At 48.1% G+C, this 16,226-nt stretch overlaps 1 protein-coding gene across 28 annotated transcripts in view; it reads right to left on the minus strand.

The window, feature by feature from the left end:
- Positions 1 to 476: 476 nt before the first annotated feature.
- Mast4 (microtubule associated serine/threonine kinase family member 4) overlaps positions 477 to 16,226 on the minus strand; it is a 591,901-nt gene continuing 576,151 nt past the window's right edge. For all 28 annotated transcript variants that reach the window (XM_063281113.1, XM_063281110.1, XM_063281115.1 and 25 more), the window contains 3 exons: positions 9,789 to 9,925; positions 7,144 to 7,325; positions 477 to 6,848 (listed from right to left, as the gene is read on the minus strand). In XM_063281113.1, the coding sequence (XP_063137183.1) occupies positions 2,956 to 6,848; positions 7,144 to 7,325; positions 9,789 to 9,925 (4,212 nt within the window). In that variant the 3' untranslated portion in view covers positions 477 to 2,955. The remainder of the gene's footprint in view (positions 6,849 to 7,143; positions 7,326 to 9,788; positions 9,926 to 16,226) is intronic.

Below are 16,226 nucleotides of genomic sequence, written 5' to 3' on the forward strand. Positions count from 1 at the left end.
AGGTTAAGAGCACTGACTGCTCTTCCAGAGGTCCTGAGTTCAATTCCCAGCAACCACATGGTGGCTCACCACCATCCGTATTGAGATTCAATGCCCTCTTCTGACCTGCAGGCACACATACAGGCAGAAAGCTGTATGATATATACATAGTAAATAAATATTTAAAAGAAAAAAGGAAGCAAGGAAAGGGGGTTTTTGAAACGGGGTAATCATTAGACTGGAATCTTAAAGAACAGGGGAAATCATGGGAGATGAGACCTCTTCGCTGGGAAGGTGGGTGAGTATCTGTGGGTATGTTGGTATATTCTGTGAAAGGCTGGGGACAAGACAGGAGGAATAAGCTGGAAGATTCTCCTTGAGGAGAAAACCATTTGTGTAGGGCAAAAAAAGAAAACCAGAAAGCATTCCCAAGGAAGCCAAGGGATCACGCGTTTGTGGCATGCATAGATACGTACATACTCAAAAAGACACACTAGTTATCTTTCATGCTAAATTTTTATTCAACGTTATGCGACTGCATAAGTATAAATATTTGTTCAATATACAACAATTATGACATTCATGGGGGGTATTTCTCAGAGAAAATAAGACTGCAAACACTTTATTGCACAGGTCCTAACAGACAGAAGCTGGTAAGTCTAGAGCTGGGAGTGCTACCGAGGGGCACGTCTTACAACCACATAGAGACTGACCAAAGAGAACACGGGAGAAATACTACCAGCTGGTTGGGGAGACCTCACAACAACGAACAGGTATCACACATAAGCAACCTTAAGTACTCTTCTATTCATCCAAAATGCAAAACAAATTTGGCAAAATGATGATAATACACTATACAAAATATACATAAAAATATCCTTTGTAAACAAGCAGCTAGCTGTGCTTTAAAGAAAACCCGGACAGTTAAAAAGCAAAGGCTATAAGCCATGAACTACCTCCTGGACAGACCTGTCTTGATGTCTGAGTGGAGAACGATTGGGCTATTAGATCTGCCAACCAGATATGCACTGTAAGCTTTGAGACCATTTTTTTTTTTTGAGACCCGTTTGAGTTCTTGTAAAAAATATTTATTTGTTCTACAGTTTTGTAATGTAGCAATGAGGGATGGCTAGAATGTATGGGGGTGGGGAGACAGGGGTGGGGCGGATGCTCCCTTTTTCTTTCCTTTTCCCACCGCCAACTGGCTTTGCAACCAAGGGCAACCCAAGCAGTTGGTGATGCAATGCCTTTGTTTCTGGAGTGCTTACAACCTCACTAGGTGATTTACAATCCACAGGGCTGTGCTCGTATAAACAACCCTATGGTGTACAGACACCCGAGACACCCCCAAGGGGTCAGGAGCTGGATTCATTACTCATTTGTAATTTTTTTTTCCTCTTAGAGAACAGAGTCTTGTTATGGATCCCAAGCAACTTACAAAAGTGTGTCTGCGTTGTGTCTTAGTCAGCAAGTGCCGTCTTACAATTCAAAACGAGCCGTCGAAACAAAACAAAACAAAAAACGAAACAAAACATAAAAACCTATCGCAACAACAGAAACAACCCAGAAAAACCCTCAGAGCTAGGATGATCTGACAAGTTCTACATATTTCATGGTATACAAAATTTAAATAAGGCTTAGCAAAAGTAAAAAGGATGCTCACATCCAAGCACCAAATAGCTCCAGTCACTTTGTTACAAAATGACGCTCTTTATTAATACAGTAAAGTGGGTTTTTTTTGCATACAAATAAAGAGACTGTGTTATGAAATGTGTGGAGCTATTCGATGCATCAGAAATGAATGTGAAACCCAGGAACTTGCTAAAAACAGCAAGCTTCATCTACAACGTAAGGCCCCAGCTATGTATTAAAATGTATCTGATGTCCTGATTATTTTTTTTAATATATATGCTATGATGCCAAAATCCACCCCCCCACCCCCCGTCCTTCTCCTCAACAAAAGCAAATTTAAAACCTCTTCCGACGCCTAATGCATGTTGTTCCACCTAAGTGCTAGCAGATCTGTGTGCAGCCAGGGATTTTCCTGTTTCCTCACCGGAAGGGCCCCTGTACAGTGCCCGCCGTAAACGTGTGCTTCTTGGACTCACAGCGTAAAGGCCTGAGGGTAAGAGCTTGGAAGGGAGGGAAGGAAAGAAAGAAAGCAAGCAAGCTGACCTGCAGTGTCTTTATAAGTCCCTGTGTGCCCTCCGGTGAACACCAGACATATAATCCAGAGACAAGGGCAATTGCCTTTTTGGCCACTTAGACCTAAGGGTCAAAATGTCCCCTACAAGGGCTGTCATATAGATGCCCAGCTCCCCCTGTCCTGGCCACTCCTAGTGGAGGGGTCCAAATGCAGCAGCTCAGAGATATACAGGTAGCCAGATTCAGTACAATCAGAAATCCTGGTTAAATATACACACAAAAACTCATCATCTACTGTATTTAGGGCTTCCTTTCATCTTTAACTCTACTTCTACGAATGGAGCCTTGAACTATTCTCAAACCACAGACCAAAAACACCTCGTGGTCACGGGCAGGTTTCTATTTTCACCCTCCCCTCCCCCGGGGCTGACCACTTTGCTTCATGACTACATTTTATAATTAGGCGGTAAAAACAAACGTGTTCATTTAGAAAAGCTTCGGTCAACAAGGTGGTCAGCAGCAAGGTACACACTCTACATCCCGAACCAAACACATTGCTAGGTTATGTACAGAGAGAGATTCTCTTCCTCACCAACACATCTCTGGGAAGGCAGGTTTTGTACAAACACTATCTTGGCAACAGTTTTACCGGTTTCTACTGGGAAGGCATCTGGAAGAGAGTTCTCTTTTTTCTGTCTCTCCTCCTCTTCAGTGAGCCTCGGGGCTCTGCTTGGCGGACATTCCCATACAGTGCTGGTTTGTAAGGTGACAAAGACCCGGTCACAGCTATGCTTGGGCTGGGTCTCACAGCCCTGCCACCAGAGCTGCATGTTAGGAGGCCTTTTTCTGAGGACTGCTCCGCAAGCTCTCTTTGCCCCTTCTCTGCCGAACCACGACGTCTTTCTCTGAGGAAAGAGGGAGCGAGCGATCTGCACTTGGCACTGGGGGTGCTCTGGTCACGTCTTTGCCCACATTCTGTTTCCTGACTGGGGGAGGCTGGGTAAGCTCTCTCCCTTTGGGTTCTCCTGTGGCGGCAGTTACTGACAGTGCCCTGTCTCGGTGGCCTGCCATGCTGGGCACCTGTGGATCCTGGAAATGTGACTCCAGGGTAGAGTTGGAGAGGCGGAAGGAGGGTAGAGAGTCACTCTTTATCATTTGGTTTCGGCTGTCTCCTCCAGACTTCCTGTGGTCCCTGCTGCTGGGGGCTGGGCCCTCTGAGGTCCCCACTGCAGCCTTGGCAGATGAGGGGCTGCTGCTGGCTGCAGTGACCTCTCGCACTCCAGGCTGAGCCTCAGGAAAGCTGGCTGAGTAACTCAGAGATTTTTCCGGGGGTGCAGCTGAGCGGAGAGAGCTCTGCACAGTGGCAGAGGGTGACCGTTTCATGCCGCCGGGCTTGACTGCTTCAGCTGGTGGTTTCTGGGGACAAGGTCCTTTCCCCTTGGACTCAGAGAAGCCTTTCCCCATGCCTACGGCTGGCCTCTCTGCGCCTTTGAGTCCGGACTCACCATGGTGGAAGGAAGGACTAGCTTCCAGCTTGTAGCCCTCTGGGGCTGGAACATAAAGTGCTTCTGTGCATTTCTTCCCTTCTGCCTTCCTGTCCCCGATGGTCGCCTGCTGACCTGGGCTTTTGTCTGTCTGTCTGCACAGACCGGGGTAATCTTTCACAGTGGATGGTTTGGGATGCTTTGGAGACAGGCTTTGCTTTTCACCAGCAGCGAGAAGCTTCTGGTCTGCAGCTTCGCTGAGCCCTGGATGTCCTTGTCTGGGTAGATGCTTCTCCTGCATCTCTGGGGGACCCCCTCCATTGGTGGCTTTCAGTTTGGCATCTAGAAGACTCTCTTCGGTGTGGAGTATGATAGTGACCCTACCTTCTCCCTGATCAAGCACATCACTTGCTTTGCCCTGGGTGGCCGGGATGGCAGAAAATGTGTCCGATTGGCCCTTGCTGCCACCCTTGCCCTCTCTGACGGAACCACCAATGGGTTGAGAGACAGGCTCTTTGCCTTTTGCAGACCCAGCACTCAGCTTCTGTGAGGAGAGGGGCCTGTCTTGGTGCTTAGCTTTTGAAGGGCTGGGGTCAGGGCCAGGCCGGGACTTATGGCTACTGCAGTCACTGTGCCCAGCACTGGTGGTGGCTGTGGCAATGGCAGTGGTGGTGGTTGTAGCAGATCGGGGAGTGTCCTGAAGGCTGATGCTTGCTTCTGCAGCGGCAGCTTTGGTCCCCGGCTCCTTCTTTAAAGGGTGGCTTGGAGAACTGCTATGCTGCCAAGCTGCTGAGTTAGCCAGCTCTTTGGTGGATGGGGGCTGTTGAGGGCCACCGCCTCCAGACCTTTGCAGGGCCTGTTCCTTCCTGTCTGGCTCCTTGGGAGCCTGTTTCTGCAAAGAGGGGGCAGCAGAGAGCTTTTCGCTCTTCTCCCCCTCAATTCCTGGCGGCTGAGAAGGGCACCGGGTAGCTGGGACTTCAGGTTTGGGTTCTGGGCCTTTTCTTGCCTGGCCTACCTCCTTTTCATACAAAAGTGAGGCTGAGTGTAAGGAGTCCTCCCTGGCCAGGGACTTCACCTCATCTTGGCTATCTTTGTGGTTTGTTTTTGCACATGCCCATGCTTTCTCCGAAGTCTGGGTCTGCTTGTAGAAATCAGGATGGGTCCTTCCCCCAGAAGGGAGGGGTTTGGAACTGTCACTGACTTTACCAGCCTCTGCAGGACATAGCTTCACACAGGGATCTCTGTGTCCATCATTCCTTATGGCGGACCACTCACTTTTCACCTTTGCAGATGGTTCCTTCAGACACGGCTTCTCCTTCGAGGCCGCTTCCGGTGGGAGTGGCGCACGGGTACACAGCCTGGGCGGGTCCGCATTGTGTAGGGTTTGCCCTGGGCCAGGGAGGACCTTGGTGTCGGTGGAGCGGTCTTGGTGTGTGGCCGGGCCACTCTCTTTCTGCTGGCGGTTGCTCTCTGTGACAGTTGCTGTGCTCCTGGCAGAAGGATGAATGATCGTCCTCTCCTGCTTTGACTTCCGGTCTGGCCCAGGAGCAGCGAGAGAGTCCTGAAGAGCCCGGCTCGGGGGCAGGAACCGAGGCTCCTGCAGGTAAGATTTATTCACTTTTAAGTTGGCTGAGGAAGGCTCTCTCAGGCTAGCGGAATCTCCCTTTTTCCCACTGCTACCGGGAAGAGCTGGTGGCACCGACGGTCCCACGTTGATGCCTGGGCTGGGGCTCTGTGCAGGCTCTGGGGAAGGCTCTGTTTTGGAAGCATGAGGTCCAGAGAGGAGAGCGATGTCCAGGGTGCCTTCGATCGGCTTCAGGCATGAAACTGACCTGCCCTCCAGCTTATACTCAGAGGGGCTCTTCCTGACAGGGGACTCCGGAACAGCTAAGCCTGGTTTCTCCCCTCCATTCTCTACCCGGCCAGCTAGGGCTTTGAGAGGAACAAAGGAAACACCACTCATCTGAGGTGTGTGAGTACTATTGATGAATGCCCGGTTCTCAGAGGCTGACAGGGTCTCTTGTTGCCCAGCCATGGGTCGTACGGGGTTCCCCAGCAGGCATTCATGGGTGCTAGACGTTATCTTGGGTTTCAGGATGGCACAGTGGCTGTCATCTTTGTCATCCAATGACATTTTCTTTCTGAGGTAATCAATATTGGCCAGCTTGCTGTCTAGTTTCTCACTTCGAAGGAGCTCTTTGGCCTGAGAGGCCTTCTCTGAGTATTCAACCTTTCCAGGAGCAGGCCTGTCAGAGATGGGGCACACACTATCGTGGAGGTTGCCAGAAGCCGAGGCCCGTTTAAAGTCACCAAGAGATTGGCTGTGCTCCCCGGGGGCCAGACTGCATGCTGCCCCATCTAAGGTCACCCCCTCGCTGGCCCTCACACTGGCCTGCTTGTGAAGAGTGTCCTTCAGCAGGCTGCCCACTGAAGGTGACTCTGCTGATGTGTTTTCAAAGTGACCTGACCTTTCCAATCCCTTGGGGTACACTTTTTTCTCTCTCTCCTCCAGCCTGAAGAGGGCATAGCTTTCTGAATCACTACCAAGGCTGTGAGGTTTCTGGTGGGGTTCATGTTTCTCCTCTGGTTTCTTTACTACAACCTTGGCCTTCAGCTTGTCCCGGTCCAGGTCATCTGCAGACTCTTGCCTGCCCATCTTCCGGGACACAGGGCGTTTCAGACAGCCTTGCTCTACCGGCCTGGCCCGACTGAGGGAAGGCGCGTCATATACATTCTCCTCTAGGCTCTGCAGCATCACTTCCCGCTGACACTGCTCCCTCTGTACCTCCTCTTGTGTCACCTCCAGGCTATGCTTGCGGGAGCACAGGTGCTTCTTGTCACTGCCATAGGAGGGTGACAACTTTTCCTCAGACTGCACCCTCTTCAGCAGTGGGGAGCGGGGAGGCTCTGCGCTCTTTGGCCTCACAATATGTCTGACGATTGTGGGGGGAGAGTGCATCTTGCTCGGAAAGGCCTGAGTGATCTTGGCACTGCCCAGGGAATGTCCCAACAGTGGGGATGGTGAACGCTGAGGAGAGGTAGGTTGTGGAGTTGGAGAGGGTGTCCTGGCCAGCGGGGAGAGCGGGATGCTGCCAGCTGACTTCCGTCTTCCAGATCGATATCGCTGCCCACTGAGTTTGGGGGCCAGGCCATGGAGGGTGCTGGGCCGGATGTGCCCTGAACCTGCTGGAGAATTGGGGGCACTTGAACTTGGGGAGCTGCTCTGGGAAGAATTTGTACCTGTGGGTGGAAAACACAAGATGATGAGCAACCAGATGCCTTCCCATTTCTTCCTGTACTCCCATCCCATCCTGGTCTATAGAAAGTCAACTCCTGGTCCTAGAAGTCCAGGGAAGGCTTTTTACAAGCTTCCCCATGGCCCTCTAACCTGCTATGTTCTCATGGTCAGAATCGTCCCCAGTTGTGTCCTCTCTGTGAGTGCTGTCTGTCATGTGAGATCCAGCCTGCCTTCCCAAAGCCTCGCCTGGTTCATACCTCCCTTTCTAGGGCTGTCTAGGCTAGAAGATCTACTTACCTGATGGGAAATCGGGGGTAGAACGATAGCTGGGTGTTGGAGATCGTGGGGACAAGCTGTGAGTTGGGGAACCAGGGAGGCTCTCTCCAGATGACAGGGACCGGTTTAAGCAGGAGAAACTGCGGCTGGTGTGGAGTAAAGGGGAAGGCTGCTTGGCTAGCTTCTTGAAGAGAGATCTCCTCCTGAGTGGAGACAGGAGCATAGGCTCAGAGCCTTCTTAAAACAATCCCCATGATAGCTAAGTCTTCAGCCCCACCCTGTCACACAGTGACAAGACAGTCGACCTACCAAACGGTAGCATGCCAACTCTGTACAGACAACTTTCTCGTGGCTTAGGAGGCTGACAGTACACATGAAGAATGTCTTAATTCCAAACAGCAAGAGACAGTGAGAAAGTTATAAAATATTAAAACTCGACTTCTGAGTACATTTATGCCTTGGATGTACTGATGTGACTTAATCAAAAGATAAGACTTTTTCTTCCAGTAACTACTGACTTGGGTATAGATTGACTTTACAGTAACAGGTTTGGGGCAGAGGCTTTTATCTGTAAAGGGCTGGTTTGTTCTGCTTGTTGTCCACTGTGGACTGTTAAATATTCCCCGCACAATGTATGCTGTGTGCTTACATGGAAAGCACGGAGAGGCTGGGACCAATGTATCACCAGTGAGCGGCAGATAAAAACGCACACAAAAGTGGACGGGTGCTCAAGGCTTATCAGTGCTGTAGCTGCACACAGGACTTTTTACCACAGATGCCTAAGCTAGCCCCGGTAAGCTTAAAACAGATAGCTGTCATAATGCTAGACTTTAAACACTTTCCTGTGTAACCTGAGGAAATAATGAAAATATAAAGTGTCCCTTCAAGAGACCCAGAGTGATCTTAGAACTTGTGTGAAAGGGAAATGGATGTATTTAGGATGAAATGACAGACAAGGAGCTGGAGTGATCGCTCAGCAGTTAAGGGCGCTCATTGGCTGTTCTTTCTGAGGACCCAGGTATGATTCCCGGCAACCACCTGGTGGATCTCGACCATCTCTAACTTCAATTTCAGGGAACCTGCCACTGTCTTCCGGTCTCTACGGGCCCCAGACAAGCATGCGGCACATGGACATACGGGCAGGCAGAACACCATGCACATAAAACGCCGGCAGATGGCTCTGTAAGCCCGTGAAGTCCTCTGTTTTCTTCCCAGTCCGCAGAATGATCCCCTTTCTATTCCTGCCCGTCCCTGTAGTATGTAGAACATACTCTATAACTCATATGCTTATGTGGTTATCTGGTTCCCAGGCTTGGGGCTTATCTGTTGTGATCCAACCATGAAAAATGAGAGACTGAGTCAGGAACTGCAGGGTCTGTAATCCCGGCACATCGGAAGCCAGAGGATCTCAAATTCAAGGTCTGTCTAGGCTACAAAATGAATTTAAACAAAGCTACCAGGGGAATTTAAGCCTACCCTGAGGAACTGGGACTCCATTCCAAAACACGACAATAGCAAAGAGTAAAAAGAAGGTCAAGGGTGTTGCCCCATGGTAGAATGCTTGCTTATGTGTAAGAGGCCCAGGCCCATTACTTAACAAACCAAACCGAAGAGCCTCAAAACATCACCATAAAATTAGAAATAAACTCATAAAAAGTCACCTCTACCTCCTAATACCATATGCTCCCTGACCCCCAAACCAATCTGACTACTTAAGTGGTTCCTGCAGGGCTCTCCATCTCAGCTGTGTTCTTTACATTTTCCTGCTTATATGACTTTGTTTTTTTCTTGGAGTTAATAAAGCACTTTTATTAGATCACTTCTTTTTATATTCTATCCAAAGATAGCACGAGGAGACTCCGGTTCAAGTGAACAAAGGATCCTGACTACGTATGGTAGCTCCAAGGAGCCATGCCTAGACTGGGAAGAAACACCCTTCCCCAGAGCAGACTCGCGCATGCTTTAGTCTGTACGTGGAATGGTTGGTGACTCCCTCATTTGCCAATGTGAGCCACCTCGCTAGATTTCAGTCACACAGAGCCTTTACTTCCAGGCTTATTTGAAAGGCGTGTGTGTGTGTGTGTGTGTGTGTGTGTGTGTGTGTGTGTGTGTGTACACGTAATATATAATATTGGAAAATAGACAAGCAATAAAAGACTTCCTTAATCATGTCGAATCCAACTCCTCTGACATGATGTCCGAAGGCTTAAACAAATACAGCAACAACATAAAGAGAAACAAAAACAGCGGTGGGGCCACGATGGCTCGGCAGGTAAAGGTACTTCTCACAGGAGCATGACCACCTGAGGTCAGTCCCCTGAGCCTAGGGTTGAGAGAGAGAACTTGCTCAAAAAGCTGTCTTCTGATCTCTGATGGACTGTGGCATGTGTGTACCTGCACATATACACACCAGAATTTTTTTCCCCCTTAAATCAGCAAAGGACTTTTCATGAGCTAGAGAACAGCAGCGATCTTTATAGAGTGAGAGCAGTAACTCTTCCTGCTATCCATGCTATGCCACTGAACTTGAATGTCGACTGTGAACTGTGGCGTGGCATTTCTCATACACAGGGAAACATAACCTTTCTCAGATGCATTTCTGAAGGAATATATTTTACGCAACACAGGTAGAGGCCGACCTTTTAAAGAAGGCCGGCCCTACTTACCTTTCTAGACTTTCCTTCTTCTTGGACTTCTTGCTTCGTCTCACCATCCGGCCCTTGTAACTGTTTCTCCTGGCTGGTCCCGTTTTAATCGATGTGTTCTCAAATGGGGTAGTGGTGATTGACACCTTATTCCCACTCTATAAAAAAAAAAATAATGTTGAGGTGATGTTAAAAAGGAACGCCATGTAGACGCAAGATCAGAACCGAGAGATCCAAAGACAAGTAAAAAGAGAGGTTCACCGTGTGAAGGCGCCCCCTGCTGCTAAGTAACGCAGGACCCAGGAGGTCCTTAGATCCAAATGGGGTAGGTGAAGTAACTGGTCTCTTTGGTGGGTGGGCTGGAGGTGGGAGTCCGTATATTGGAGTCAAATCCAGGGTCGGTAGGACCGCTTGCCCTACATTGTACAAGCTCATACACTGTACCAGCTCCCAGCAGGACCCCGCCTCCTCCTAGAGCTCAGCAGAGGAGTGAGTGAGAGTTTGCAAAGCCTTCAGCACCAAGTGTGACATGACACATGGGAAGGACTCTATAAATAACAGCTATCTTCATCCATATGTATTAAATAGACATGTGCCCGGGAGCTGTCTGGTCTTGCTTGATATATTTTCCTTCCTTCTCTGTTCCGCTGTTTTCCTCTGACCTAGAAATTGTACAGTGATGGAACCGAATGAGACTTTTATTTGTAATGATGTTGGAAGGTTCCTCTCTTATTGTCATAAAACCTGTCACCTTGCAGAGCTGGGAAGTTATGTGCCAGCCTATGGGGAACGCTCTCTAACCAGGTCATGCGCAGTGACGTGATTCCCGGTGGGCTTCTGAGTCCTTTTCCCTTCACCTTGGGGTGGGAGTTACCAGGCAGGTCCTGGAAACGAAGGTGCATAGCAACCAGGCCTAGGGGTGCCGCCGGGTCAGGTGGGCAGAGACTCTGGTACCTAGAGTCTCGTCTTGCATGTCAGAACAGCCAGGGACTAAATAGAGCCTTTCAAAGTCAGAGGTGGCTACGATAAACTTGAAAGGACGCATAGCCCCAGAACAAGGGCTTTGTAAAATGCCAGGGCGACTGCCTAGAAGCTAAGTTTTAAGCTATACAGAGCAGTGGGAAGATGACTGTGGTGGGAACGGAGACTGGGAAAGTGGATCTCTGCTTGGCTGATATTTACCTTCTTTCCCCAGATCGGGGACGTATCTCATGCCATTATAAGAAGAAAAACGGGAACTCGTAAGTCAAAGGGAAAAAAAAAAAAAAACCATTGAAATCTCCACTCAACTGCAATGGGTGATATTTCAATCTATTTCCTGCTGGGTTTTAATTGTTTTTGAGGAGAAAGTGTTGAGAGTCAGACTGAGGGCCTCGGAGCATGCTAAGCAAGTCTCTGGCATTAAATTACAAAGCTATGTCATCCCTAGTGCATACTAGTTTTTCCCTTCGAGCATGTGTAAAACATCTGCATGTCTTATAAACAATTTTAATGTCATATTCGCGGCTATTTTCCAATTCACGTGTCTGAAAATCTCTCATCAAAGATTCTCCAAGGATGTGCTTTGCGCCAGCTGCCGACTGGTGTCTCGCCCCACTCTTACTCTTTTCTGAGTTTCGGTTCTGTGAGTTGATGGTTCACTGGTTATTTCCATTTCTTAAGGGCAGTGGTTCTCAATCTCCCCAATGCTGTGAACCCTTTAATACAGTTCCTCATGTTGTGGTGACCCCCAACCATAAAATTATTTCATTGCTACTTCAAAACTGTAATCTTACTGCTGTTATGAATCCTATTGTAAACATCTGATATGCGGGATATCTGATATGCAAGCCCCAGGTGGTTACGACCCACAGGTTGACCACCGGTGCCTCAGGGAGCTCTTTGCTTATGTCTTACCTCTAGTTTATTACTGAAAAGACACCGTGTTTTATGACTGCCTTCATAGTGTTCTTCACATATCATTGTAGAAGTATAATCGCCCATCTAATAATACATTTACGGAAAATATTTTGGGTAGATGGGGTCTGAATTCCAACAGAAAGGTAAGTTGTATGTCCTACACGTAGATGCAAAACTTTAAAATGTTTACATTTACTTTAATGGGAGAGGTTGGCCTATTTCTGACCAAATGAAAAGTTCACTATTGAAGGTTCTTAGGAGGAGGTCTTCATAAACCGAACGAACCCGTGATGATACGACATCTTAACCCCCCCCCCATCCCCCCCCCATGATTGATTGGGGCAACAAGGTAGCATACACCTACACTGAGTGCACACGTCTCCATGTGATCACTAGGGCTGTCTTATCCCGTGAGCCACTGCAGCCTGTATTCAAATGCATCTCAACACTGCCTTTCTTTTTTCTTCTTAAAGCACGGTCTAACACTGTAGACCAGGCTGGTCCAGAACTCACAAGGTAGCCCACGCTGGCCTCAAACTTGTGTCAGCCCTTCCTCATCAGCCTCTGGAGGGCTAGAACTGTGGTCATGTCCCATCACACCCGGCTCAGACTTTGGTATCTTTGTAGGAGGCTAACAATGCCACCCGGTGTTTTAAAAACACAGTTTAGCTTTAAAGCCATTCCCATGTATAATCTTCATTCCTGTGATCAAGATCCGAGGCTCGGGTCACTACTCCCGAGGGGAGAAAGGGTTGTCATTGTCAGACTATGGACAACAGTTTCAAGGACCCCAAGATTCTTGTTCTCAGAGTCACGATGGTGAGTGGAACCGACAGAGCCTGGCTACTCTGTCCTTCATCCCCTAGTGTTTCTCCTGCCCAACCTGCTCCACGTGGGCAACAGGTGCCCGCTTCTCTCTACCTCTCCAGTGTCTGGCTTGTGTTCACCACAGTGGTGGCCAGCATGACATCACGGGCCATGCTCAGAGAACCAGAACGCTGGGAAATGAAGGAGGCATAAGCATGATAAAACTGTGTAAGATAAATAGGGTACAAATTAAGAAGGCTTCTCATCAGAAAAGAGAGAGGATCAGGGCCTGCTGACTCAGCATGTTTTGGGCTCTGCGTAAATGCCTCCTTCAACAAAAACTAAGCCTACTTTTCCTTTGTTTCTACCCGTGACCTTTCAGAAAGCAATTTGTTTGACTGACAGGCACACACACCAGAGACAGCTCCTGCAATAAAAATTCACAGGATGCATCGTGCAAATATTAATCAGGAGCATCAGTAGAAATGGTTAAGTGACTAAAAACTATTGGGTGCTGTTTGCGAAGCCTGCCACCTAGTGGATCCACCTAGCTACAGCAGGCGCTACAAGGAACCTGAGGCATGAGAGAACTTGGAGAAACAGTAGCAGCAACAACTGAGACAACCCGGGCAAGCAGACTGCTGCTGGATGTCCGGTTAATTCACTTTTACTTGTCAGTCTTTTCGTGATTCGTGCACATTGGGAGGGAAGGGATTTTAAGTGGGCTGAAATGAGTACTGTCAAGGTCTCAGCCTGGCTTTGTCAGTTTTAGTTGGCCTTAGGTAACAGAGGACCACTGTCTCTATCTGATCTTTGTAAAGCTCAGCCGGGGTAGGACATCTTTCTTCTGGGCGTCCCTGACTCTCATTCTCCGCCCTAGCTCCAGGCTGCTTGCACACCTTAACCCAACATGAACCAAGGTTTCAACCTACGAGACCCACCCACCCACCTCACACTTGCCTTTCTATCTACGTTGCCTGGACAATCCCAATGTAATAACTCTCCAGCCATCTGTATAGGCCTGCACACATTAGCCCCTGGTTCTCCTGCTTTTTCAGTGTGTGCTGGTAGCCTTTCCTACTTCAGAACTTCTGCCATGCTTACAGTCTGTTCCTCAGGTTCAGCACTTTGATTATAGCCTGGTGCTCCTAGGGCTTCCTGCTGTGAGCATTAGACTATGAGGTACTGGTGATTCGATGCATGTGTTGGAGAAGCGTGTGGTAGGCCTTGAAAGCGCGGCCTCTGACTCACACTGCCTAGGTTGAAATCATCATCCTAGCAGATGGTTGTGGCTGCCTTGCTCGTGTCTCTCTATGGTTTGTGTGACTGGAAAATGGGGACACTTCTATATATAGCATCTGCCTCAGAGAATAATGGAGGGTCACATGAATTTGTGTAAAACCCAGCAGAGCCTGGCGGGTGCCAAGTACTCTTGCTGCATTAGCTATATATGTGTATGCGTGCTGGGTAGGATCGTGTGTGTGTGTGTGTGTGTGTGTGTGTGTGTGTGCGCGCGCGCGCGCGCACATGTGTAAGCATGTTCAGTCAGAAGACACCCTTAGCTGGTTTTTCTCTGGTGCTGTTTACCTTGTTTCTTGATATATGATCTGGAAGTTACCAAGTAGGCTAACCTGTCTGGCCAGCAAAGCCAGAGATGCTCCTGTCTCTGCTTCCCCAGTGGTGAGAACACAAAAGCCACTGAGTCCAAGTGTCTGCACTCCGTAGGGTTCTAGAGTAGTGGTTCTCAACCTGTGGGTCATGACCCCTTTGGTGGGGGGTCACATTATCAGATATCCTGCATATCCGATGTTTACATTAGGATTCGTAACAGTAGCAAGATTACAGTTATGAAGTAGCAGTCTTATGACTTGGGGTCACCACCACACGAGGAACTGTAACAAAGGGTCACAGCACTATTAGGAAGGCTGAGAACCACTGTCCTAGAGGATCAAACTCAAGTCGCCATGCTTGCAAGGGAAGAACTTTACCAACTGAACTATAACCTCAGCTCCCCGTTGGCTGTTTTCCTGTGTTGAGTTAGATGACTCACAGTATTTAGCCCAAAGTTCTGGAAATACCAGGTTCTCAACAAATATGGAAGGATGTCAATCCTATCATTTGGTTGCCCCCCCCCCCCCAATGCTTGAAAAGCTCCCAGAGTTCCTGAAGTTACTAAACCAAGTGCTGGTGAGGCCTAGAGATTCTCTTAAGCACCAAGAATTTAAACAAAGCCATATGGTTGAATGGAAAGTTTCCTGATTGCAGGGGTTAAGCCTGATATGTTATCATTTGCTCAAGAGCTGAAAACCGGAACATTACGGACTCCATCTATGATGGAAGGGCAAAGGAAAGACAATGAAGTTATGACTGAAGGGTATATAGGAAGACCATGAAGTTCTTTTAGAAAGACTGATGTTGTCCTGTGACCAAGCTCTTTTGAAAGGGAAGGTATGAGGGAGCTGAACGTCCCCTCGTCCCTGGAGTCTACACTGCTGACTGCTGATGGACCCACCTCCCTGTACACGTGAGCTGCAGCTTCCACAGTAGGTCTACCTTCAACCCCGGAAGGGAAAAAGAGACTAAGCATGCAGCAATGGGATGTAGGAAATGCTCTTGGTGTTCTCAGTCCATAAGACAGATGCATGTAGTTTATGTTCTTCTATACATGTACATACACTAGTGATCTTGCCATTGTTATCCAAGGATGCCATGAGATGCTCTAAATACTTAGCAGGTATGAAAGACCATGTGCACGACAGCCAGGAATACTAAACAGAGCCTGCCACCCCAGTGTGAAGCAGGCCATAGAGATTAGAAGCCCACTGCCAATGCTGGTCATTTTACACTCTTTGTTCAAGAATTGCTGTTCAAGTTTGGAAGAACGCTGCGTGATTACTCAGTTCACCAGGGCGATAATTAAATCCCTTGCATTTTCCTTGGCTTGTTACACTGGTTACTGCCCTTGAGTGCTTCCTTTATAAACCAGAGGCAGGATCTACTGCCTTAAGTGGGTGCCAGAGCATTCTATGGCTTCCGAAGGTGCCAAGGCGTGGTGCGCCCTACCATGCTTGCATCCTTTCAGTGACCCAAAGTGACTGTACCCTGTGATAGAGCCATAGGTTGTAGGAGGTGATCCCAGTCACAAGGTGAGGTAAAAGTTCACACAGAGGGCCGGCTGGTTCTCTGAGACATTTCCAAAAACCTTTCCAGGGGGAGGAGGACTACATACACAATCTCACAGAAGCAAGAAGAGAGGGTATAGAAATACAGAGTCACGTTAAGATACAACATAAATTCAGCTTACTTTTCTCTTCTTCCATAAACATCTGTATGCTATGAGATAAACACAGGCTGAGGTAGGAGCTACTTTACATATAACATGCTACTGTTATGAAGAGCACAATACATATATAAAATATATATTTCTATATTGATATATACATGAATATATTATACATTATATTATATACATATAATATATGTATCACTAACCTGCATAGATAAAAATAAATATTTACATGTATATATGTAAACAATATAATATATAATAATTAATGCATGTATGTATTTATTTATACCTGTGCTGTTAAGGATTTTTAATCAATTTGACACAAACTAGGGTAGTCTAGGAAGAGGAATCCTAGACTGAGAAGATGAGTCATGTGGGAGGTTGTCTTGATTCTTTCATCAATGTAGGAGGGCAGGGCCCAGCGGTGACCATGGTGACCGTGCCACCCATGAGCAGATGGCCTT

This window comes from Rattus norvegicus, chromosome 2, assembly GCF_036323735.1.
Source record: "Rattus norvegicus strain BN/NHsdMcwi chromosome 2, GRCr8, whole genome shotgun sequence".
NCBI classification, from domain to species: Eukaryota; Metazoa; Chordata; class Mammalia; order Rodentia; family Muridae; genus Rattus; species Rattus norvegicus.